General features: G+C 38.3%; 1 protein-coding gene across 6 annotated transcripts in view; it reads right to left on the bottom strand.

Annotated features, from left to right (window-relative positions):
* KATNAL1 (katanin catalytic subunit A1 like 1) overlaps nt 1–27313 on the bottom strand; it is a 125341-nt gene that overhangs the window by 48587 nt on the left and 49441 nt on the right. For 5 of the 6 annotated variants that reach the window (XM_077745355.1, XM_077745354.1, XM_077745352.1 and 2 more), the window contains exons 4-9: nt 27094–27262; nt 17984–18111; nt 17498–17603; nt 11567–11725; nt 10726–10852; nt 7771–7905 (exon numbers count right to left, since the gene is read on the bottom strand). In XM_077745355.1, coding sequence (XP_077601481.1) covers nt 7771–7905; nt 10726–10852; nt 11567–11725; nt 17498–17603; nt 17984–18111; nt 27094–27262 — 824 coding nt within the window. The remainder of the gene's footprint in view (nt 1–7770; nt 7906–10725; nt 10853–11566; nt 11726–17497; nt 17604–17983; nt 18112–27093; nt 27263–27313) is intronic. The other variant, XM_077745356.1, reaches the window with a different exon arrangement.

Below are 27313 nucleotides of genomic sequence, written 5' to 3'. Positions count from 1 at the left end.
TTTTTTTTAAATATTTTTTAATGTTTTATTAATTTCTGAGAGAGAGAGAGAGAGAGAGACAGCATGAGCAGGGGAGGGTCAGAGAGAGAGGAAGATACAGAATCTGAAGCAGCTCCAGGCTCCAAGCTGACTGTCAGCACAGAGCCCGACACAGAGCTCGAACCCATGAACCGTGAGCTCATGACCTGAGCTGAAGATGGCACTTAACCAACTGAGACACCCAGGCACCACTTTTTAAAATATTTTTTAATGCTTGTTTATTTTTTGAGAGAGAGAGAGAGACAGAGTATGCGTGGGGGAGGGGCAGAGAGAGAGAGACAGAATCCGAAGCAAGCTCCAGGCTCTGAGCTGCCAGTACAGAGCCCGGTGCAGGGCTTGAACTCACTCATGAACTATGAGATAATGACCTGAGCCAGAGTCAAAAATTCAACTGACTGAGCCACCCACATGCCCCTCAATTATCTATTTATGAATAAGAAAGTGACACTAAAGCTTAGTGGCTTAAAATAACAATTTATTATCCTCATAGGTTCTGTGCATCAGGAATTCAGGAGAAGCTTAGGTGGAAAGCTCTAGCTTAGGGCTTATGGTGGCTAATTTTATGTGAACTTGGCTAGGCCACAGTGCCCAGATACTTGGTCAAATATTATTCAAGATGTTTCTGTAAGGATATTTTTATATGATGCTAGTTTTTATTTTTATTTTATTTTTTTTAATAGTTTATTGTCAAATTAGTTTCCACATAACACTCAGTGCTCATCCCAAGTGTCCTCCTCCATGCCCATCCCCCCCTCCCCCCACATCCATCAGTCCTCAGTTTTTGTCAGCATTCAAGATATGATGCTAGTTTTTAAATCAGTGGACTCAGTAAAGCAGACTGCCCTCCATAAAGTAGGTGGGCCTCATCCAATCAGTTGAAGGCCTGAACAGAACAAAAGACAGGCCTCCCCAGAGCAAGAGGGAATTGTGCCCCAAAGGGGTCTTCAGACTTTAATTGTGACATCAACTCTACCCTAAATCTCCAGCCTGCTAGCCTACCCTGAAGATTTTAGACTTGCCAGTCTCTGTAATTCTATGAGCTAGTTCATTAAAATAAATCTGTCTCTCTATACACATGTTCTATTGGTTCTGTTTCTCTAGAAAACCCTGACTAATACAGGGTTTCTGAAGAAACTTCAGTCAATGTACAGGCCAGGCCTACAGTCATCCAAAGACAGTTAACTCATATAACAGAAAAGCTGGTGGTGGTTTTGGTGGGAGACTTTACCACCACGTGGGCCTCTCCACAAGCGATTTGAATTCATCGTGTGGCAGCTGGCCTCCCCAAAAGTATATAATCTGAGAGAGGGAGAGCTAGGCAGAAACTATCCTTTTTATGATTTAGCCTTGGAAGTCATATATAGCATCGTTCTGCTACATTCAATTCCTTAGAAACAGATCCATTTTCAAAGGAGGGAAATTAATTCCTTAGAAACAAATCACTAAGTCCAATCCATCTTCAAAGGGAGGGAAGGAATTTCCACCTTTTCAAAGGAAAATCTCAAAGAATTCAAGGAAAAGATAAACAAAATGGATGAGGGGATGAGGAATCCCAGCCAAATAATGGAGACTATAAAAAATAATCAAATGGACAGGACACCTGGGTGGCTCAGTTGGTTAAGCGTCCGACTTCAGCTCAGGTCATGATCTCACGGTTTGTGGGTTTGAGCCCCACATTGGGCACATTGGGCTCTGTGCTGATGGCTAGCTCAGAGCCTGGAGCCTGCTTCAGATTCTATGTCTCCCTCTCTCTCTGACCTTTCCTTGCTAATGCTGCCTCTCTCTCTCTCAGAAATAAATAAAACATTAAAAAAAATTTTTTTAATAACCAAATGGAAATGCTAGATTTGCAAATTATATCTGACATGAAAAATTCACTGGACAAGATTGAAAGCAGATTAGCAGCGGCAGAAGAAAATGTCAATGAACATGAAGATAAATGAACAGAAATTATCCAATCTGAATAAGTAGAAAAAAGATTGAAAAAAATGTAATAGAGTCCCAGTGACCTATGAAACAATACCAAAGTCCAACATACATACAGGATAAATAAAAGGAAAACTCCACAGACGTGCATCATAGTAAAACTGCTGAAAACAAAAAGGTAAACATAGTATCTTAAAAACAATCAGAGAGGGCAACTTCTCAAGAAAATTCCAACCTGTTTTCTATAGTTAAACATATATATTACCACATGACCCAATTATTTCACTGGTAGGTATTTATCCAAAAGAAATGAAAACATGTCCACACAAAGAACTGAACATGAATGCTGACAGCAGCTTTATTTACAACAGTCCCCAAAAAAAAGCATGCAATATCTGTCAGTAAGAAAATGGATAAATAATCTGTAATATAGACATATAATGAAATACTACTCACTAGTAAAAAAAAAAAAAATAACATCGATAAATCCCAAAACAATTATGCTGAAGAAGAAAGTCCAAAATAATTCATACTGTATGATCTTACTTATGGAATTCAAAATTATAATGGCAAAGATCAGATCAGTGGTTGCCTGAGATAGAAGGTGTTGGGGAGAAAGAATAGACAAAGGGGCACAAGAAATCCTATCAGAATGAAAGATATGTTCTGCACCCTGATTACGGGTGGTTTCATGGGTGTATACAACTGTCAACAACATCACATTTTAAGTGGATAAAGGCTAGCATAAATAAATCATTTTTCAATAAAGTTGATTTTGAAAAACAATAGCCAGAAGGGAAAAACACATTACATACAATGATATGAATGACAGCTAACTTCACAGCAAAAAGCAGTGGAGGCCAGAAGATGATAAAATGATATCCTTATAAGCAATGAAAGAAAAAACAAAACAAAAAAACTTTCCTACCCAGAATTATTTGTCAAGAATATCCTTCAGAAATAAAGGTGAAATAAAGACATTTCAGATAACAAAAACTAAACTTGATGCTGGCAGACCTTAAACCAGAAGAAATGTTAAAGGAAGTTTTCTAGACAAATGGGAGATAGACCCAGATGAAAATCTGGACCTTAAAAACGAAAAGCAGAGCAGCGGGTGTGTTAAATATGTAGGTAAATGGAAAACACTACATTTTTGTGCTCCCCTTACTTTAAGTTTAAACTGACAATTTAAAGCTCATTATATTGCAGGATCTACAGTGAATGTAAGTATAAAATACATGACAAAACAGCACAAAGGCAGGGGGGAGGCAAACAGTTACTACATTTTACATGAAGTGGTGTAGTACTAGCTCTAAGTCAATGTGAAAAGTTACAGGTACATATTGCAATCCCTAGATTAACTGCTAAAAAAAGAAATAGATAATATGTAAAAAACTCAACAAAGGAATTAAATTGTATAAAAAATAGTCCATTACCAAAAGAAATTAGGGAAAGAGGTACAGAGAAACAAACAAAAGGAAGATGGCAAGATGGCACACTTAAACACAACCGTATCAATAATTACACTATACTTCAATGGACTAAACACTCCAATTAAAAAGCAGAGACAAACTGGATAAACAGCAAGACCTAATTATATGCTGTCTGAAGGAACTACACTGTAAAAATAAGGACAGGGTGAAAATTAAAGAAAGCGGATATATCATGAAAACAGGAAGCAGAAGAAAGATGGTGAGGCTGTATTAATATCAAAGTAAACATCAAGCTGGGTGCCTGGGTGGCTCAGTTGGTTAAGCATCCAACTTTGGCTTAGGTCATGATCTCATGGTTTGTGAGCACAAGCCCTGCATCAGGCTCTCTGCTGTCAGCATAGAACCCACTTTAGATCCTCTGTCTCCCTCTCTCTCTATGCCTCCCCTGCTCACTCTCTTTCTCAAAAATAAACATTTAAAAAAAAGAGTTAACATCAAGCCAAAGAGTATATAACCAGAGATAAAGACAGACATTTTATAATGGTAGAAGGACAAAGAAGATATAACAATGATAACTATTTATGTACCTAATGACAGAACTTCAAAATCCATAAAGCAAAAATTGAGAGAATTAAGGCAAACAGTTATAAACAAATTCACAATCATATCTGAAAAGTTTAACAACCCATTCTCAGAGTAAAAAAATCAGTAAGGATCTAGAAGATTTGAACAATACTATCACACTAACTTGATCTGACCAACAATTTCAGAATATTGTAATCAACAAACACAGAATAACATTCTATTTAATTGCAACTGAAACATGTCACCAAGAAAGACTATATGCTGAATTATAAATTAAATACAATTTAAAAATTGACATTCTACAGGGTAGTTCTTGACTATAATGGAATTGAATTAAAAATCAATAAGAAAATATCTAGAAAATCCTCACATATTTGGACATTAAACCATAAACTTCTAAATAACCCAATAGTCAAAGAAAAAAAGGAAAATTAGAAAATATTTCTAATTCATAATAAAGAAAATATGCTATAGCAAAATCTGTGGGATAAAGCCAAAGCAGTGCACAAAGAGAAGTTTACAGCTGTAAATATTTATATTTAAAAAAGAAGAAAGGTTTAAAATCAACAGTATAAATTTCTAACTTTGGAAAGAGAAAATTAAATGGAGAAATGATAGAAAAAAATCAATGAGATAGGAAACAGAAAAACTGCAAAGCAAAATACTGAGTTTTTTAAAGATTAATAATATTGATAAATCTCTAGACCAAGATGATCAAGAATAACAGAGATAAAAGACAAATGACCAATTTTAGGAATGAAAACTGAGCCATTACTATAGATTCTACAGACAATAAAAGGAAAATTAGGTATGTATATTTGTATTATGTCAACTTAACCAAAGCTGTAATTTCATTTCCTAGAATTCTCCTCATTGCCTAGTTTTGGATCAGCGTGTGCCACATGATTCATTATGAGTGAAACTTAAAAGTCAGAAATGAATCAACACAGAACGTTGGTTCAGGGCATGAAGTGCATTTGCAGCTCAAGCATACTGTACTTACCTGCTGGCTCACCCTGCTAATGTGGGGCAGCTCCTGCCAGATTTCCTCCTTGAGCTTTTCTGACTCCCCAGCCACATGTATACTTAAAACTGTTCTGAACAGTGTCAGCTTCTTCAATAGGAACCCCCAATCATCAAAGCTGGAAGTCTTAGAGGCAATCAGAGCTCAACACAGGTTCCAGTCTGTCCTCACAGAGTTCCGGCTCATCTCTGGAGGTTATCATTTGTCCTTTCCACCACTTCATCTTCTCTTCCTGACTGTCCTCGCTACTGACTTCAGGCTTCAGAACCAGACATGACATCAACAGCCTCACATAAACCCTTTAGTCAGCTTGCACATTTGTATTAGGTCAAATCCCAATAAATTTGACAAATTAGAAGAAATGGACAAAGTCTTTGAAAGACAAGCTACCAAAACTTACTCGAGAAAAAACAGATAACCTAACCAGACAGCCTAATCCTTATTTATTTTTAAGTCAATGGAATAGAACAGAATACTGAGAAACAGACCCACACACACAGCAAAATAATTTTCAACAAAGGTGCCAAGCTAACTCAATGTAAAATGAAAACTCCTTTCAACAAGTGGTGCTTAGAACAACTTGATATATATTTGAAAAAAACTAAACTCAACCTCTAACCGATACTAGACACATGAAATTACTTCAAGATGGATCACAGATTTAACCATAGTTTCTAAAAGAAAAATAGGAGACAACCTTCACCCCTTGGAGTAAACAAAGACTTCTTAAGACACAAAAAGCACTATCCCTAAAGGAAAAACTTAACAAGACTTCATCAAAATTAAAATTTTTCCAGGGCACCTGAGTGGCTCATTAGATTAAGTGTCCAACTCTTTGTTTCAGCTCAGGTCATGATCTCATGGTTCGTGGGTTCAAGCCCTGTGTTGGGCCCTGTGCTGATAGTGCAGACTGCTTGGGATCTTCTCTCTCCCTTTCTCTCTCTGCCCCGCCCCTGCTCGTGCGCTCTCTCTCTCTCCTTCTCTCTCTCTAAAAATAAATAAATAAACTTAAATAACTAATTAATTAAAACTTTTCCAACAGACACCATAAAGAAAATTGAAAGGCAAATCAAACTGGAAGAAAATACTCAAGATGCATGTATCTGATAAAGAACTACACAGCATTAATAGAACAACAAATGAACCAATTAAAAACTGAGCAGAGGACTTGAAAAGACACTGCACAAAAGACATACCAATGACCAAAAGGCCCATGAAAAGGCACTCCACATCACTAGTCATTAGAGAAACACAAGTTAAAACCATAATTATAGCATTTCAGACTTCTTAGGAGGACTAAAATTAAAAATACTGACCGTATGAAATGTTGGCAAGAATATGGAAACACTGGACTTCTCGTTCATTGATGGTGAAAGAGTAAAATGGTACAACCCTTTATGAAAAGTTTGGGTATTATAAACGTAAACATATACAGATCTACCCTAGGACCCACCTATTCTATTCTTAGCTATCATACCCAAAAGGATCCAAAACACTCATCCATAAAAACATTGTATAAGAATTATTTATAGCTTCATTCATAATAGCTCCAAACTAGAAATAACTCAAATGTTCATTGAAAAAGGAATATGTAAATTGTGGCATAATCTTATCAGGAATGTATCAATACATGTAACCGTGTGGATGAATCTCAAAACATTATGGTGAGTGAAAGTAACAGACACACAAGAGTTACATATGTTACGATTCCATTTATATGAGGTTTAATAATAGGTAAGATTAATCTATGGTGACAAAAATCAGGAAAGGTAATGTCCATTAAGGGTTTGAATTAACTGACATGGGGCACGTAATAACTTCCTGAGGTGCAGAAATATCCTACATCTTGATGTAGTACTGATGAAACAGGAATATTCATTTGTCAAAACTCACCAGATGACACACTTAAGATTTAAATTTTATCTCAATATAAAAAGAAAAAAATTCACTTGTGAAAATTTCAACAGTCATCAATAGGATGAATTATATTTTTCAAAGCAGCATGTTTTGATGAAAATCCCAAGAGAACTTTATTTTTAATGAATTGGATTTAATGAGGATTGTAAAAGTAAAAATTTAGGGGCGCCTGGGTGGCTCAGTTGGTTAAGCGTCCAACTTTGGCTCAGTTCCGAATCTCACAGTTAGTGAGTTTGAGCCCCACACTGGGCTCTCTACTGTCAGCTCAGAGCCTGGAGCCTGCTTCAGATCTTCTGTCCCCCTCTCTCTCTGCCCCTCCCCGGCCTGCATGTGCTTGCTCTCTCTCTCATTCTTTCTCCCTCTCTCAAAAATAAACATTCACGAAAATAAAAGTAAAAATTTAGGTATCTTATCAAATTTACNCAACTTTGGCTCAGTTCCGAATCTCACAGTTAGTGAGTTTGAGCCCCACACTGGGCTCTCTACTGTCAGCTCAGAGCCTGGAGCCTGCTTCAGATCTTCTGTCCCCCTCTCTCTCTGCCCCTCCCCTGCCTGCACGTGCTTGCTCTCTCTCTCATTCTTTCTCTCTCTCTCAAAAATAAACATTCAAGAAAATAAAAGTAAAAATTTAGGTATCTTATCAAATTTAGTAACATGAATACTGCTCTGAAATGTAAGGAATGCGACAGACTGCTACTGTGTCCTATTTTTCCACCTACTACAAATTGGTTTTGTGACACTACAACCTTTAAGTAGAACGCCAATGAACTAAATTCTTACAGAAATCAAAAAAGGTAATAGGAAGTAAAAGAAAAAGAAAAATACAGTAAAAGGAAGGCATCATACCTGTTGGGAGAGGTATATATATCCTTTTTTCTAATCTCCTTCTCAAAGCTTCATCAATGTCCCACGGGAAATTAGTAGCAGCCAAAACCATAACCATTTTGGAAGGATCATCATTCTCTAAAGCTCCTCCAACTCCTATGAAGAGTAAAGGCAAAAGAAGGAGTTTTTCTTACAGTCCTTTACTCTCTCCTTCAACCCACATCTCTAAGCATCAGCCACAGGCTGCGTCAGAGGCTGCATTGTGACGAAAATAATGCAGTCCTTCTGACCTCTGAATGGTGGCAGAACCAGACACATCAACAGATAACTATACAACAAGGAGGTAACAATTCACACACTCTAATCCAATAAGAAAAACCTTTTTTTTTTTCCCTGTTAGAAAATGAATGTATATTTATTTGCTCTGAAAAGAAAAGGCATGGGAGATCATGGTGTTCTATTCCTTATTTTTTTTTAATCACGAAATTCCTCAAAAAGTTTTGTTTTAGTTGTTAGTCCAATTTGTTTTCTCAGCAAGAAAGAAGAAGAGTCACATCTACGAATGTACTAGCACATAATCACAACGTGGCGGGTTATACTGCAATAACTTTATCCTTCAAACTTCTAAGTGACTTGTTAAAAATGAACAAAAAATTTCAGGTTAAACCTAATAATCAGTCACTACTGAAAATACCATTTCTTTTTATACCAAACCAAATACACGCACATTGAGTCTACTTTTCCAGAATTAAAATTTTAAATAAAAAACTTCAGATTACACAATGGCAACTCTAGAAAATGTGTGGTGGAAAAAAAATAAAAAAGTCACAAACTTTATTGATAAAAGTTTCTAGTTATAGCCTGGCATTAACAAAGTAGGGAATTTATATTTTTAAAATTTTTTTTAAATATTTATTTTTGAGAGAGAGACACACACACAGAGTGTGAGTGGGGAGGGGCCGAGGGAGAGGGAGACACAGAATCTGAACCAGGCTCCAGGCTCTGAGCTGTCAGCACAGAGCCCAATGCAGGGCTCCAACCCATGAACTGTGAGATCATGACCTGAAGCAAAGTTGGACGCTTAACCGAAAGAATGAGCCACCCAGGCGCCCCACAAAGTAGTGAATTTAAAGCAACCCAGTTCAATATGGTATTTTCTTAATACATTATTACTAAACTCCTGACTCAACCATTGCCACAAAGAATCAAGCTATCCAGGGTGCCTGGGTGACTCAGTTGTTAAGTATCTGACTTTGGCTCTGGTCATGATCTCACAGTTCATGAGTTCGGGTCCCACAGTGGGTGAGCTCAAGACCTGCTTTGGGTGAGCCTGCTTCTCTCTCTCTCCTTCTCCCTTTCTCTCTTTCTCTCTCTCTGCCCCTCATGGGATTTTCTCTCTGCCCCTCGCTCATTTGCACCAATCTCTCCCTCTCAAAAAAATAAAAAGAATCTAATAATCAACAGAACAGTAGTCACAAACACACCTTGATGAAATTCAGCTAAATTTATATTCAGTGATATTTTTAAAACATCTGATAGGTTTCCTCTAGATCCCTCCCTCAAAATATAACATATTCTTTTCTTTCATACTTTAGCAGAAATTAAAATGATAAACGCTTTGAAGGAAGGCCATGTATCTTACAGTGCCGGGCACCGTATATAACATACACTACAAGCATTCAGGAAGTATCCCCAGTTGGTGTATAACCGTATTTGCTTTGAAACAACGCATTCTGGATACTAACACATTTTACAGACAGCACATAACCACCAGGATAATAATAAACCTCTAAAAGCAGGCTCTGGCCCATCACTCTCTTCCTTCAATGCCATTCCTTTGTCTGAAAAACAAAAGCTTCAAAGCCCAACTCACCTGTTCCCTTCCATGACTCTCTTGGTCCGGGTGGTACCTTTCCTACTGTGTTTTCACTACACCCAGAGTTTAGTTCTACCACACAACGTATAATGTGTTAAGTTGTCTGCTTCCCAACTAGACCAGTGGTTTTACTCTTAGGTTTCATGCTTTTTATTTTTTTTTAAGTTCATTTATTTATTCACTTATTTAGAGAATTCCAAGCAGGCTCCGAGCTGTCAGCACAGAGGCTGATGCAGAGCTCAAATCCATGAACCCTGAGATCATGACCTGGGCTGAAATCAAGAGTCAGACACTTAACCGATGAGCCACCCAGGTGCTCGTCAGGCCTCTTTTATACTCTTAAAAATTATTGAGCTCCAAAAAGCTTTTGTCTGTGTGGAATATAACTATCAATATTTACCATTAAAAATTAAAATGGAGAATTTTTTTAGAAGATTAATTCATTTTTTTTATTTTTTTTTGAAGATTAATTCATTTTAATATGACAGTGAATCTACCATGTTACTATAAATAGCATTTTATGAAAAATAACCCTGATTTTCAAAACCAAAAGGAAATCAGTAAGAAGAGTGGCATTTTCCTACATTTTTGTAAATCTCTTTAATGTCTGACTCAACAGAAAACAGCTGGATTCTCATATCTGCTTCTGCTTTCCATCTACTATGACATCCTAAATGTCTTGTGCCCTCTGAAAAACTCCACCATATTCTCAGGAGAGAATGAGAATGAAAAAGAGCAAATAGCGTCTTGATATGATCATGAAAATAGTTCAGCCTTTGCAGACCTTTTAAAAGGGTCTTAAAGACCCCTGGGGCCCTGGACCACATCTCTGGAACCTCTGCTCTTAACAGTTAAGCCCTTGCAGGCCTTGACATTCCTTTTCTTTGTAACTTCAGAACCCGAAAGGGTACACGGTTCATAACAGGTACGCAATAAATGCTTTTGCTGAATGCATGAACACATGGGTGGGTGAACAAATGACTGCAAATAAATTCGGGCTGCCTTCTAGTCCCTTCACTGAGGATTTCCACAATATGAATCTACACAACATTCCAAAAGGAAATAAAACAGTTTGGCAACAGTAATTAAATACCAATTACCATCCATCTGAATGAGCAGTTCCGACTTGACTCTGCGACTTGCCTCGTGTTCATCAGAGGTCCCTCTTCGACTGCAGATGGAATCTATCTCATCAATGAAGATCGTGGTGGGTGCATAAAATCTAGCCTTAGTAAAAAATATTTTAAAGAAACCATTCAATAAGCTCATAAAATAATCTGAATTTTTTAATGCCATTTCCTCCTCCCTAAGGCAATGGTAAAAAAAATAATAATAAAAAAGAGCAGAGATTTCTCACTGCTTTAATGTCACCATTTGGTTATCAGCAGAGATTAAATCATTTATAGTACATAAAGTAAATTTCTAAAAATAAAAGTTATATGGTTGGTGAAGGTGGGTGTCATATATGGGGATTCATAGTACGATTATTTATACATTCTGTGTTTGAAAATTTCCAAAACACAAATCTTTTTAAAGATAAATTACCAATCTCCATCCTTACATATACATTCTTAAATAACTATTGTAAATCACTTATGAAAAAGGAACAAACTTTAATGACAGATCAATTTGATTCTTAAATACTCTGCTCAATCAGCTCACTAGAAACAAAGAAATATCAAACACTCACAATTCCAAAGTGCCTTCAACTCTCCCTGGAAAGGATGCTGAAGGGCCTTGTCTTACATCAGAGAGGAAACCACACATTCGACTACTCCACAAAACCTACTACTCTACACTCGTGTGTCAAGAACTGTTCAACTATAAGTCCATTTGCCCTTTTAAAAAACAGATACCCAGGTGAATGGGTCTAGATTATAGGGATATCATTTGTCTACACAGACAGTACTTTGAAATGTGAATATATATATCATCACTCACCATTTCAAATAACAGACGGACTAACTTCTCAGATTCACCTCTGTATTTAGATGTCAGTGTAGAAGAGGAAACATTGAAGAATGTTGTGCCACATTCAGTGGCAACAGCTTTAGCTAGCATAGTCTTCCCAGTGCCAGGGGGTCCTACCATCAGTACACCCTAAAATTTCAATAGATGTATTAAATGTTTTATCAGATTAAAATGCATTCTTATAAAGTATCATCACCTATTGACGTACATAAAAATTCCCATCAAAAGGTAAACCCAATTATCACAGCAAAATCATGGTTCATTTGACAGGAGTATCATTTCATAGATTTAAAGAAATGAAGACGGATTTCGAATCTGAGGTAGTCAGAGATGGGTGTTACAATAAAAGGCCCAGACAATAAGAAATCTCCTGATACATTTAGAAAGAACCTACCCAGGGGCACCTGGGTGGCTTCGTTGGTTAAGCGTCCAACTCTTGGTTTCAGCTCTGGTCATGACCTCATGGTTCACGAGTTTGAGCCCAACATTGGGCTCTGTGCTGTCACTGTGGAGCCTGCTTGGATTTCTCGCTCTCTTCGTCTCTGGTCCTCCCCCACTTGTACTCTCTCTCTCAAAACAAATAAATAAGCTTTAAAAAAAAAAAAACCTACCCAATTTTCTTAAAGCTGGGAGAAGATACATCTGAAACTGAGCACTGCTTAAGAATGACTACTCTAGGAGCCCCTGGGTGGCTCAGTCGGTTAAGCGTACGACTTCAGCTCAGGTCATGATCTCATGGTTGTGCGTTCAAGCCCTGTGTCAGGCTCTGTGCTGACACTTCAGAGCCCAGAGCCTGCTTTGGATTCTGTGTCTCCCTCTCTCTGCCCCACCCCGGCTTGCACTCTGTCTCTCAAAAATGAATAAATGTTAAAAAAAAACTTTTTTAAATGACTGCTCTATTTAAACATAAAACATTTTCTACCACGTCTAGTAGAATTACATATCCCTTGCCCTCCTAAGGGTCAAAACTTTTCTTCCACAACACATAATATACAGTTTTCAATCAAAAATAGATCCACTTATTATTAAGGTAACTGAAATCCAGTGGCAATCCAAGCATAACCAATTTAGCTAGCATTTCATCAGCTTAATGTGCTAGACAATAGTTTATATAAAGTGTTACCGATGAAAGAGCCACTAAATAGAACACAGACTAAAAACTAGATTTTACTTATTTCTCACCTCTGAAAACAAACAAAAACTTCTGTAAAACTAAATCAATATAGAGTAAAAATATCCAGGAACACCAATCCTTTAGTGTTGAAGACTACTGGATTTTCAAATACTTCCTATTTTCTTCTGACACTTTTTCAAAAAATGTTTTTATTTATTTCTGAGAGAGAGAGTGAGAGAGACAGTGTGAGCAGGGGAGGGTCAGAGAGAGAGGGAGACACAGAATCTGAAGCAGGCTCCAGGCTCTGAGCTGGCTGTCAGCACAGAGCCCGACGCTGGGCTCACACCCAAGAACCATGAGATCATGACCTGAGCCGAAGTCGGACGCGTAACCGACTGAGCCACCCAGGTGCCCCTCTTCTGACTCTTCTAATGGGAGTGCAGATATATGGTTGACACTACATTTCTTTTGTGTAACAGTTGATGATCTTACTAATTCTTTCCATTTATTTGGTTTTAATAAGCTTCTGGGGATTTAAACTTTGAAAACTATGTGCACATAAAAGTTTCAGAAATTCAGAAATTGTCCAAACCCTTTTCTAGTGCAGAAAGTAGTTAACAGGAAAACTCGGTTAAAATAGAGCTGGGAGGCCAGAAGGGGGAGCCCTCGCACCCTACAACCCCCAGTCGATTGCAGACCCAACCGGAAGAAATCTGTCTTGCAGGTCTCCGCTACCTGAGCTACTTCACCACCCCAGCAGGAGGAAGAAACGTTTTTCTCCTCCCTTGGCAACAGTCCAACCAATGAGAGAGTGCCATAACCCAGCCAATGAGAAATCGCTATACTTTAACCTCACACTTTGCTCCAACAGACTTTCTTTTTCTTTTCTTTTTATTTATTTTGAGAGAGAGAAAGAGCAGTGTGAAGGGAGTGCAGGGAGCCAGAGAATGAGAGAGAGGGAGAATCTCAAGCAGGCTTCCTGCTGTCAGTGCAAAGCCCAACTCAGTGCTCCAAACCAAGGGTCAGATAGATGCTCAGCTGACTAAGCCACCCGGGCGCCCCTCCAGCACACTTTCTCTTTGCAGCCGACCTCCCAATTTCCCCTTTCCTCTATAAACGAGGGCTCCTCTCCTTTGTTCTCCAGTCTTGCCTATGGTTCTGCCATAGCTTGCTTGTCCTAAATTGCAGTTCTCTGCTATTCCTAAATAACCCCCTTTTTTTGCTGGTAAAGTAACTGACAGTTTTATTTTTAAGGTTAACACAGCTATAGAATTTTGACACCCAGAAGGAACAGAGGTCACTAGGGTTTAAAACACTACTTTTCTAAAAAGTATTTTTTGCTTTGCAAGGAGCCTTTAATCTTTCCTTTGCATGAGACTGATATTTTGTACACTGTAAAAACAACTAACAGTATAAGCCCAGCTATAGCAAAATTCATGATTTCTTTTTCTAACATCCCCTTTGAATGTCCTCTTGGTTCCTGTAATGTGCTTAAGTGTGGATACCTCCAACAGGAGCTAATTTCCAAAATGAGCATCTGTACATAGATAGATTCCTCAGTACAGTATTTATAAACTTCAGCTCCTCACGACATTACTATTTCACTTATCCCCTCGGTTTCCTGTATTTCCTTCTCTATTGGCACCTTCCGTCAGTATATAAACACACTCAAGTCTGTCCTGTTAACAAAACCTCCTCCACTCGACCCCACATAACCACTAGCTACTATCCACCTCACCTTCCCTTCTCGGCCAACCTTCTTAAAGAAATGGTACACGTTTACTATTTTTTCTCTATGAGCTACAAAATGACTTCCACCTCTACTAATTCACTAAAATGACCTAATTTACTAACCCGAGGGTCATTTTTCAACTCCTGTCTTTTTCCTTCTCTCCGTCAACTGATGGTGCTGACGCCTGTTCATTCCCTTCTTCCTGGAATGCTTGCTCCCGGGGCTGGTTCTGACTCCGTCCCGTCTCTGATACTCCTCCTCCGGACTCTCTTCAGTGCCTTTCACATCTTTTGTCTCTTCTTCCTCTGCCCTTCACATTCTCACAGCAATTCCAAACCTTTTTTGCTCCTTCCCCTTTATAGACCCTCCTTGAACAATCTCATCCACATTCGTATTATGACAATTTTAAATCCAAACTCCATCCTAAGTTCCACATCTCCATTGCCAATTAGTTGCTGAGTATTTACCTAAGCATACTTTGTTTCTATTTAGACCTGTTCCTCTTCTCAATTTCCAGTATCAGTGCATAGTATGCATGCTGCATGATAAAGAATTTAGCTGTTTTTCCCCCCAGTTCCTGTGAGGAAAAGACCATAAATCCTTGGAATTTCCGAAGTGACAGGAGTGTCTTTGTTGTTTCATTTGAATCCTGAAATTTTATGTTAATGAGGTGACTCATGGTAGGCTGCTGTATAGTTTATGCTAATGAGATGATTCAGATGGTGGCTGGCCTTGCCAGAAAAACCGAGCATGGGATTAGAGGGTTAGGACTTTGAGCCATGTGATGTCAACTAGACCTCCAGAGCAAGGAGACTGGAGATTGAGACACATGGGCAGTGTTTCAATCAATCATGACTATGTAATGAAACCCCAATAAAAACCCTTCACACTGAAGCCTGAGTGAGCTTCCTCGTTGGCAGGACTCTGTATTGTCACACACCCATGTGCCAGGAGGGTGAAGCAACCCGATTCTATGGGAAAAAAAACAACAGAAGCTTCACTTCCGGCATCTTCTGGATTTTGCCCCTACGCATTTCTTCCTTTGGCTAGATCTGATTTGCCTCCTTTTGCTATGATAAAATTGTAATTGTAAATACAAAGCTTTCCTATGGTCTGTGAGTCATTCTGGAGAATTACCAAATCTAAAGATTTGGTAGTAAGAACCCCCAAATGTATAGCCAGCTGGCCAGAAGTGAGGGTGACCTGGGGATGCCCAACCTTGTAGTTGGCATCTGAAGTGAGGCCAGTCCCATGGAAAAGTGCCCCCAACCTATGAGGTTTGGCCCAATGTGGGGTAGCTGGTGTCCGAAGTAACTGCACACTCCTTCAATTCAAGCCTGGAATTCAGGGGTCATGCAACTTGTGCCTCTTCCTCATCCCTATAAACTATTAGTCATAATGTTTATCATTTACCTTCTAAACATCTCTCACAAATCCACCATCTCTCTCTCTCCACCTGCCGTACTTCTGGTCAAGCTGATCTTTCTACCTTTGCAAACCACCCTCCAACTTACAGAGCTTGGGGCGCCTGGGTGGCCCAGCCAGTTAAGCACCCAACTCTTGGTTTTGGCCAGGGTCATGATCCCACAGATCATGAGTTCAAGCCCCTGATCAGGCTGCACTGATAGCACTGAGTCCACTTGGGATTCTCTCTCCATTTCTTTCTGCCTCTCCCCACTGCTCGCTCTCACGCAGCGATCTCTCTCTCTCTCTCAACATAAATAAATAAACTTAAGGAAAAAAAAAGATTTATGGGGCCCATCGTGATGGACAGGTTTATACCTACTATTCCTACTGTCTTAAAGCTCATTTAAATACCTACTTCTCTCTCTTTTAAATATTGTTTTAACAGTTATAATAAAAAAGGAATGTACAGTAATATGTTGCCAAAGTTTGATAGATCTAGAACAGCCTATATAAGTTTTTGAATTGTAGAAGACAATCAAAATGCTATGGGTATTTCAAGTTATTTGGAATACCCTCTTTACTTTTAGGCTTGTCAGAAAAGGAAGAGATATTGAGAAGAGAAACAGACCTTCCTAGGTAATTCAGAAGGGCAAAGTAAGATCACGATTTTATTTCACCCTACCACTCAGATTTGCCTATGACTAAGACCAAACAAAGTTCTAAGCAGCCATTGTTAGAAGGTTCTTTTTATTATGCCAAAATAAAAACAATGGGTTTAGGAACTAGCCCTAGGCAGGCTTTTTACTCTAAAGTAGAGGACATGTCTTAGAATTATGTAATGCCTACAGGCGCCTGGGTGGCTCAGCTGGCTGGGCTTCTGACTTCAGCTCAGGTCATGATCTTGCAGTTTGTGAGTTTGAGTCCCACATCGTGCTCTGTGCTGACACCTCAGAGGCTGGAGCCTGCTTCAGATTCAGTGTGTCCCTCTCTCTCTGCCCCTCCTCCACTCACACTTCTGTGTGTATGTGTGTGTGTCTCTCTCTCCAAAGTAAATAAACATTAAAAACATTTTTTTAAAGAATTATACCATGCCTATATGAAGTGATCAAAACAATTAATAGTGAGAAATACGCCAACTTTTAGAAAGGTTATTTATTCGATCAAACACTTATTCTATAAGATTACCTGCTGTTTAGGGGCACCTGGCTGGCTCTGTCAGAAGAGCAGGCAACTCCTGACCTTGAGGTCGTGAGTGTGAGCCCCATGTTAGGTGTACAGATTACTAAATAAATGAATAACTGAATGAATGAATGAATGAGTGAATAAAAAGACTACCTATTTAATTTGCTTAACTTTTTATTTGTAGTAACCAACATCTAGAAAATTCTTAAAGCTCATCCCTAGCTTGGCAAACCTGAGGGGAGTGACTTAACTGAAGACTGTTGTATCAACACTCAGTTCCCCCACTTGCCGTGCAGAGGCGACGTTCCCCCACTACAAATTCAAATACGGGTAGTTGGGGGTACACAAACCTCTTCCAGCCTCTACTCACCGCATTAACAAGCATGTAAAGCAACCATAATGCTGTCTTTCATTCTCACGTCAGCCACATATTTATACCTGTTTTATCCTAACTTTAAATGCTCACCTTCCATGGCCTTCGAATCCCTTTGAAAAAGTCAGGCATCCACATCGGGAGAACAACAGCTTCCCTCAGCAACTTCTTAGCCTCCTCCAGATCTGCTATGTCATCCCTTTGCAACAACAGCAAAGTTTCATGTTTATTCTTAGGGGCAATACTAATTCTTTTCAGTTTTTATTTATGAAGCTATTATTATATTAAGAACATTATTTAATTAACAGTGCATAAAATGATCAGTGAAAACGTACGGCAGTTATTAATTAGGACATGTTATTCAAAGAACAACCTTCGTCAGTTATGTCAACAGCAAATTAATATGTAAAATGTCTTGATTATATTTTGAAAGAAGAATTGTCCTGTCAATTCTACACACTAATATATTATGGATGAAGTCACAGTCAGGACATTAGTGGGTAAGAAGAAAAGACTCCCACCAGGCCAACTAGTAACTTACTTTCTCTGCTACTTTAATTCAAGAAATTAAAGACTAACCAATGAATGCTAGGATTCCTGGATACGATGTCTCTCTCAAGGGCTTCCACCAGATCCTTATCATAGCCTGCACCATCAAATTTAGGAATTTCACCATCACTTGCTCCGTCTTGCATATTCTTCCTTCCCTGGAGACAGGTATAAAAAAGTACTGTTTAATAACAAAAGATAATTTTAGGGACGCCTGGGTGGCTCAGTCGGTTGAGCGTCCAACTCTTGATTGTGTCTCAGGTCATGATCTCACGGTTTGTGGGATTGAGCCGGCATCGGGCTCTGTGCTGACAGTGTGGAGCCTGCCCTCTCTCTCCCTCTCTCTCTGCCCCTCCCTGACTCATGCACTCTCTCTCAAAATTAATAAACATTTCTAAAAAACACACCAAAAAACCCAAGATAATTTTAATTAACATCACTGAGCTTTCAAAATATTATAATGTAAATCATTTTTTAAAATCATTTTTCATTATTTCAAGATAATGTTTTCTGATTACCCAAATGCCATCCTTCCTTGTTCATTTCCTCAGAAACAGATGAATTGGCCAACTTTATTATGCCCTCCCTTCAAATTTACATCCGTGGAGGGACAGTTGCAAGTGACACTAAAATGACCCTTGCTAGATACTTCTGAATTTGTGGATGCAGAGAATTTCCACCACCAGCAGAGAATACACAGAATATTAATGCAAAGGACAAAACAACATTAATTTACTGAGAACCTACTACATGCCAATAAATCTCACATATAACTTATCTCATTTAATTCAACAAGGTAGGTATTATTATCCTTATTTTTACAAATAAGGACCTAGGACTCAGGTGAAATAACTTAATCAACCACACTTATTAGATGGCAGAGTAGAGATTTTAATGCAGCTCTTCCTGACTCCCCGAACCCATGCCCTTTGCACAACATCAGACCACCTCAGGCCTACCTGTCAGCTTACAGCTTAAGAGCCTTACAAACTATGACCTCCTTCACAGCAACCAGGAAGAGGCTGTGGATGGTGAAAGAGTTGGAACTCTGAACTGTATCTTACAAAGCCTTTGCCCTGTTACTCTAAGCACCCCTCAGGATTCAGGATTTCTTCCTAGTAAGGCCCTTGGACCATATCATAAAGCCACTGTAATGATAATGGTAAAAGGACCTTTTTAAATAGTACTATTAAGACCACTAAAGCAATATACTTTACCCCAATTCTTTACTTAATAATATGGTAGCTTTAAAAAAGAATTACATGTTGTTTTCTATGGGGTTCTGCCAAGATTTACTCAGCTTTGAAGAGCTTTAAATGAAATGTGCTCAGTTGCTAGAGATAGTTCAACCACTGGAACTACTTCAGGGGACAGAGCCAAATACCTCCCCAGAGCTTCAGCCCCGCAGTTACTGTCAAATACAAAAATGAAAGGGAAAGTAGTAAAAAAAAAAAAAAAGAGTCAATATCCTAAGCTTAAATCTGAAGAGAGAGAACAGAATGAACCCTCCTACCACACTTCATCTGAGATACACCACAGGCTGCACTGTAAGTGCTGACAGGGGACGAAAGGGCTCCCTTTGGGCAAATGCTCTAGTTCATTAAACCACTAGGTAAACGACCAAAGAGTTATCTTGGTGACTCAACCCAAAAAATGAATAATTTTCTGTTGCTGGGTAGCACAGTGACACTATTAAGCTAAATTTTCAGAAAGATTCTTGTATTTCAGATGACAGATATCAAAACTGACACTATTAAAAAGAGTAAATTTCAGGGTGCCTAGGTTGCTCATGACTTCAGCCTAGGTCATGATCTTGCGGTTCATGAGTTCAAGTCCTGCGTGGAGCTCTGTGCTGACAGCTCAGAGCCTGGAGCCTGCTTTGGATTCTGTGTCTCCATCTCTGCCCCTCCCTTGCTTGTGCTCTGTTTCTGTCTCTCTCCCTCTCTCAAAAATAAACAAACATTAAAAAAGAAAAGAGTAAATTTCTGGCATACCTACGCCACAAACGTAACATCTACAAATTTAAAATGAGCTCAGCCTAGAATCACATTTCATAACACAGGTAGGGCGCAGTTACAAAGCCACATTCAAACAAATCGCTGGAAACTGTAATCACTTTAAAAACTCTTCTAGGAGCGCCTGGATGGCTTAGTCCATTGAGCGTACAGCTCTTGACTTCAGCTCAGGTCATAATCTCACAGTTCGTGGGTTCAAGCCCTGCATCGGGCTCTGCGCTTGGGATTCTCTCTCTTCCCCTCCCCTGCTCGTGCTCTCTTTACAAAAATAAATAAATAAACTTTTTAAAAAATCACCTCTTCTAGAAATAAATCAGCTAAAGAATGCAACAGAAACAGCTATATGAGACTTAAGCCTTGAAATGGCATTGCAATTTAAGACCTACCAAAAAATTGCTATTAAAAAATATAAGTAGACATCCATTTTAATATGAATGTCCAAGTGGTAGGAAAGACTTGATAAATACTACCGAGGGAAAGAAAAAGCTGTACACTTATCTGAAAGAAACAGAAATCAGAGGATTTTTAAGAATGATAAATATGTGAGCATCTGTCTAACAAGTTTCATTGTGCATTAGGTTTTATCGGTAGATGCATAGACACTATCTGCCTTCAATGGGCATCTAGTCTAGTAGGGGGAACAAGTAACAAGTTAAACAAAACAAAAACACACATAATTATAAACTGTGAAATGCTATGAAAAATGTGAGTGGTCAGTGTGGCTAAAAGGTATTGAGCAAATGAAACAGATTGGAGACACAGGCAGAGTCCAGCTCACCTAGGCCCCTAATAGGGTCAAAAGGAGGAGTCTGGATTTTATTCTAAGTACATGGGGAAATTTTTGAAATGTATTCAGTAGGGAAATAACAGGATCTGATTTACATTTGTAAATGATCCTTCTCCCTACCATGTGGGAAAAGGATGCGGTAGAGGGAGAAGAAGTAGAGAAAGAAAAGCCTCTGTTACAGCACTCAGGGTCAAGCCTTTTAATTTGCAGAAGAGAAAATGTAGGTGTAAGCCAGTCAAATGACCTGCCCTAGAATCCAAAGTTTATCAAAGGTAGAGAGGAGATTTGAACACAAATTAAGTACCCTCAAAAAGATTCTAGGAACTCTTACAAGTCAAAATGGTGAGGCTATTAAAAAAAAAAGATTAAGGGAAACTAAAAATAAATAATTTGGTTACATTGGGAAGTCATCAAAATGGCTTTTTTTTTTTTTTAAAATTTCTAGGAGAGAGAGAGAGAGAGACAGAGTGAGCAGGAGAGGGTCAGAGAGAGAGGGAGTCACAGACTGAAACAGGCTCCAGGCTCTGAGCTGGCAGTCAGCACAGAGCCCGACGCGGGGCTCGAACCCACAAACCGCGAGATCACGACCTAAGCGAAAGTCGGACGCTCAACCGACTAAGCCACCCAGGCGCCCCTAAAATGGCTTTAAAACACATACTCAGATAACCTGGAATAGGGAAATCAAATATAAGTAACTGCAGTTTCAGTTAATGAGCCAGATTAATTATAATACCTAAAAGGGACTTAGTTTTCAGGCAATTAGGATAAACTTACCTAAGATATTATTAAGTGTACAGTTTATTAACGATAATAATACTAGCTGCAATAACTCTGAAATGATCTTAGAATTCTTTGCTTAGATTTTCACATTAATTGACAAAAGTCAACATTAGCAAGAATTTGAGATTTAGCATCAAGTCTGACATTTTTCCTCATTAAAGCAAGATATTTTAGCATCTTTTGGCTAACATCTACATTACCCTTACTCAAGAAAGATTTGTTAATGATCCTTCATTAGTATTGGCTAATTATTCTATTTGGAAAAAAAAATGAGCCTAAAATTAGCAACTAACCCAATATTATATAGAGTCCATTACTAACACAACTTGGCCTAAGGCACAAATAATGGTTTTTGCATTTTATCGCGTGCCGCCCTCCTCACACTGGCAGATGAAGTGAAAGACGGTCAGTTACTAGCTCTGGGTCTTGACTTCAAGTGACAAGTGAATTAGACCCAGAGAAGGATACCCAGGGTGATAAAGGACTGAAAAACCACATCATATAGAGGAGAATCAAGGACACTAGAGAGATTAAAGGTAAAAGAAGAAAACATTAATGGAGCCACATGACCAACTGACCTATTTACCTCTATTTCCCCTATATTATTCCAAAAGAAAGAAGCTGGGACCAATAGAAAGTAACAAAGGATATAAATTTGAGATCAGCAAAACAATTTTCTAACAGCGAGTTCTAACAAAGGAGATACTGCTCTTGTTGGGTAGTGAGCTACCCAACATCAGAATTACTAGCTAATTAGTAATAAAAAACCACTGGCCCACAGTCACAGTGATGTCAAAGCTCATCTCAACTGAGGTCAGCAACATCACGCTGGTCATCTGGAATCGGTCATAGCACAAGTATTTATACCACAGAAATCAGAAATACCATATAAATCAGGGCTTGACTGTTTTGTTCACAGTCTAGACTTAAGAAAATAAGGGGGAAAATGTTCAGGATGCAGATGAAACCTAAAAGTATGTCATTTCTGCAGTTGTTACATCGTAAATGGCACAAAAGTTCAGGAAATATTTTTCCAGTATTTGAAAACTATGATTCGATTCATCAAAGTTGCTCAAATACTTGGTAAATGGATGTAATACCAGCATACATTTCTACTGTTTCACTTTCGTCTTACTTGTTAATGAAAAACATCCCAACCAACATTCATGTCGGAACTCCACTTCTATTCATCTGATAACTGCAACCGTAGGTTGGCTGCAGATACAAGAGTCGAGCAAAACTCAGCAGAGGCAGTGTGAGAGTCCATTAGCTCTACCAAATTCATAACAATAGTACCATGCATCTGATTATTTGTAATTATGTGCTACACATCCTTAACATCAGATTTATGATAAAGGTGTGTGCCTGTGTATACACACACACACAACACTTTTTTCAGAAAATTAGTTACTGAACATTCACCAGTACACTGCTAATTAGATGATCATCGCTTGTCAAATAGTTCCCATATGACAGTATCCTTTTCTTCAGGAAAAAAAGTTTTTTTCAAGTCACTGTGCATTTGTATCACGGCCCATCAAGAGCTCTCAATCCAGTTTACAACATCTCTCCACCTCAGACATCCATACACTTACTCAGGGATGATAAGGGAAGGAGTCAAAAAGGGCCATTTGTTACATGTGATTCAATGAAATAAAGCCATTTGTGTTTAATAATTTTAAATTACTTCTATTACTAATTAGCCATGCTTTATTCTGAATTCTATTTGAAAGCATAGATCGCTTTAATCATGAGATCATAACGGAAGTACTTTCCATTTCACTAAGAGTCAATTAACCATAAAGCCTACTCTGAAAATACTTGAGAATCAGAGTTTTATGAATTAAACTTATTTTTGGTTATAATACAAAAACATCTCTTCAGCTACCTAATATTTTATTTTTAGACCAATCTTTTTTTCAATAAAAAATGCAGTTATTATTTCTATGTATATTGCTATGCTGATTCGAGGTTTAAATAGTTAAATAATAATACTTTCAGGGGCACCTGGCTGGCTCAACTAGTGAAACATATGACTCTTGATCTCAGAGTTGTGGGCTTGAGCCCCATGGTGGGTACAGAAATTACTAAGAAAGATAAAAATCTTTAAAAGAAATAATAACACATCGAACTGTCTTGGGTACATTCAAATAAGACTGAAAAATATAGCTATAAAGGTCAACTGATTCATCTGACTCCCTCTCATCAGTAAGAAAATAATCAACGTCACACTTTATTAAACTCTATATTCCCAGTCCCTGCAAAGTAGGACTAATACACAGAATAAAGGTGTGTTAAGTAGAGAGGGTAACAAACGGCCTTTATGATGAGTGTGTGGACCTCAGGGAGAAAAAAGTATAAGGGCGGAACAATGAATCACCATACAAAGTGATTGTTACTTGTTAAAAAAACACTCTTTTTAGCTTGGACCTAACTTGAAGCCTGTCAACAGTTTTAAGAAAAGAGGAAGAAAAAGATTTAATCACTCTTAGAAAATGAGTTGGAACTCTTGTAAGAAATAGGCANGAAAGGGAGAGAGGCAAACCATGAGAGACTCTTGAATGCTGACAAAACTGAGGACTGATGGATGTGGGGGGTGGGGGTATGGGCATGGAGGAGGACACTTGTGGGGATGAGCACTGAGTGTTATGTGGAAACTAATTTGACAATAAACTATTTGTAAAAAAAAAAAATTAAAATTAAAAAATTTAAAAAAAAGAAATAGGCATTCGTGATACATTAAAATAAGATAGTAAGCATTTTCAAATAGGAGGCGGCATAGCATACCGATTCGAAGCCCAGGTGTTGAAAGAGTTCCCGCACCTACGTGTGCAGGCAGGACGCTGGTGCCTCAACTTCTTCATATGTAAAAGGTCACAGAAACATATAGGAATTAAGCAAGCCACCGTATATAGAAAGCTTCAAAGAGGNAGTGCGCTCAACAAGAGTAACACCTGCTACTGCACTTATCATTAGTTGCCCCATCAGGCAGTTTGAAACACTAAACTAAACATCTAAAGATACTCAGAATCTTGGGTGAGATATAGAATTTCTCATGTCCTCACTTTTTTTTACATCTATAAAGTTAAGTGCTGGAGTACAAATACATCTGAGATCATGAGCTACTATATATAAATATATAATTCTGTAATTTTTATATATATTCATATAACTAATTTTTTTTTCTCAANTTGCAATATACAAAACTAATTTTAAAAAACCAACAGCACTGGGGACTAAAATATCTCTGAGAAGCCTTCCAATACAAAGTACTTCTTTTCAAATTAGCTTTCAAAAGCAGTTTCACCTAAACTTCCTCAAACCCTACCAAAGGCCTCAGTGAGTTTTAGGGACACAGTATTCTAATGGGTATTTGAATGCTGACAATAATCATAACTGAATCACATATACTTTTCAAATACTAATAAGCTTTGCCTTAGTTTTTCTTTTTCTTTTTGTTTTTATTTATTCTTAGGAGAGAGAGAGACAGCGTGAGCAGGGGAGGGTCAGAGAGAGAGGGAGTCACAGACTGAAACAGCCTTCAGGCTCTGAGCTGGCAGTCAGCACAGAGCCCGACGCGGGGCTCGAACCCACGAACCGCAAGATCATGACCTAAGCGAAAGTCGGACGCTTAACCGACTAAGCCACCCAGGCGCCCCTGCCTTAGTTTTTCTTAACTGTAGTCTCTTTTGTGTCCAGAGTGACTCAGAAGACATCCTTTATCTTCAAACAACTGTAGAGTTTTTTTTTTAAATTAAGGGCTTACTTTCCAGTGACATTCTGAGAATAGGATTTAGAAAATTATCTGGAACTTTTTAAGAGACAGACAATTTGCAATCTCCAGAAAACTCTGACATTCAACAAATGCTGCCTCATTGCTTTGCTCTTTGCTGACGAATCACATTAAAAATCAACATTTATCTAATTATTCTGGGACTCTTTTCAAATCCAATCCGTATTTTTAATCTAGTTTGCTAGGGATATTCCATAATCTGAAAATATCCTAAAATAAAGAGGAAAAAGATCTGTGACTTCACGAATTCCATTCCAAGCCTCATTCCTTAACCTATGACCTTGGCTAGGTACTTCAGCTCTCTACCTCAGTTTCTTCATTTGTAAAATGGGAAAAAAAGGACTACCTACTTCATGGTTTCCTAACTCATGGTTTCATGAATTAATGTCTAATTACCCTAAATGGTGCCTAGCAGGGAAGCATCCAAATAAACCACAGCCAAGGTTATTCTCTTGTGTTACGTGAAATTATGGTGAAAAGATGGAAGTTCCTCACACAGTTCTAAAGTTTACCTAAAAGCTACAAGCAGAGTGGAGGGTTAGACTTTGGCCCCTACTATATGCTCCAAAATGCACGCCAGGGTTAACTGACAAAATGAAAAACAAGGGAAGGAACAAAGATGACACACAACGTAGGGATTTTTAAGTATCCATTCAGATGGCTTTTGACAATGGGGGAAAAGCAGGATGATTTCACCAGCAAGAACAATTACTTAATTTATTGGTACCCCTCATGAATCCCAGAAAGGATTGGAGATGGAATCACATCCTATTTTATGGTATAATAGCACTGACAAATTATAAATGTAAAAATATCTAATTCCTTTTCTGTGTCCTAGTGAGGAAGAGAAGCAGAATCTATCTCACAAACAGAAATACTCAAAAAAAAAAAACCACCAGTTTATTCTACCGTGGACTAAATATATACAAAGCCTAGGAAGGTAATCTGTGCAGAGTCCTTATCTACTAGTGGAAATCATATGTCATAAAAATACTCAAACACAGCATCTAACTTTTAAGGATAACAACTTGCTATTAGTGAGAAGTTATATTTTCATTATAAATGTCCTGGTATCAACATAAAGACATATCCTGAACCTCCAGCTAGGAAAATTTTCAACTTCTTGGTGGCAATTCGATAATCACCATTGTTCATTTATGATGTCACAATGGAAATGGGAAATGCTGTTGCTAAAAATCTGATTTTGTCTTTTCACTAAAACTAAGCCGACCATCCTGGCCGGCTCCCTACTCTGGAAGATTATCTTCAGCCCATGTTTCTAAAGTCCATTTTAAGGGCAGTACGGAATCCCCACCTAGTACTATGTTTGTTCACGGATGAACTTCCCAGATAAAGCAAATGTACACAGTGAACCCCAACCTGGGAACATTCTCTCATTAAGAGGAAAAAAAAATCGATATCCATGTAAGTCCTTCCCCTGCAACTGTTTTCATTTATCGCTCATTTTAATTCAGAATACTTGTTGAAATATATTCTAAGTTTTAAAATTTTGTTTTAAATATTTCTCGCAAAGACCCACTTTACTAAAGATCTGTGTGTCTCTTTTTAAATATGCCTGGGAGGTTATTAGCATTGCAGAATGGCCTTCAAAATTCAAAGACTGCTTAGAGTTTTGGATCACACATTTTTGGGTTTTTTTTACTCTCCTCCACGCCAAAACTGGGAGTACCCTGAAAAGCCAAAAAACATAATGTTCACCAAAAGTCATGGGCTTCACGTGAACGGATTACGAAGAGAATCTTGCCTTATCATCTCTTCCTCTTGCTCTACAATCCTTGTCTCTACTGGCAGAGGGTTTTTCACTCTTTGATATGGGGTGTGCGCGGCCCACAGGTCCCCGGGCTCCTGCTCCGGCCATTTCTTTCCTCAGAGGTCTTACTTCTCGATTGGGACGCCTTATCTGAGGTGGAGCTCTGACAGGAAAAAATTAAAATGAAAATTAATCAAAGGCAAAAGTAGTTCGG

This window comes from Crocuta crocuta, unplaced genomic scaffold (genome assembly GCF_008692635.1).
Source record: "Crocuta crocuta isolate KB4526 unplaced genomic scaffold, BGI_CrCroc_1.0 scaffold258, whole genome shotgun sequence".
NCBI classification, from domain to species: domain Eukaryota; kingdom Metazoa; phylum Chordata; class Mammalia; order Carnivora; family Hyaenidae; genus Crocuta; species Crocuta crocuta.
The sequence above is the reverse complement of the archived record's forward strand: the minus strand, read 5'-3'. Positions and strand labels throughout refer to the sequence as shown.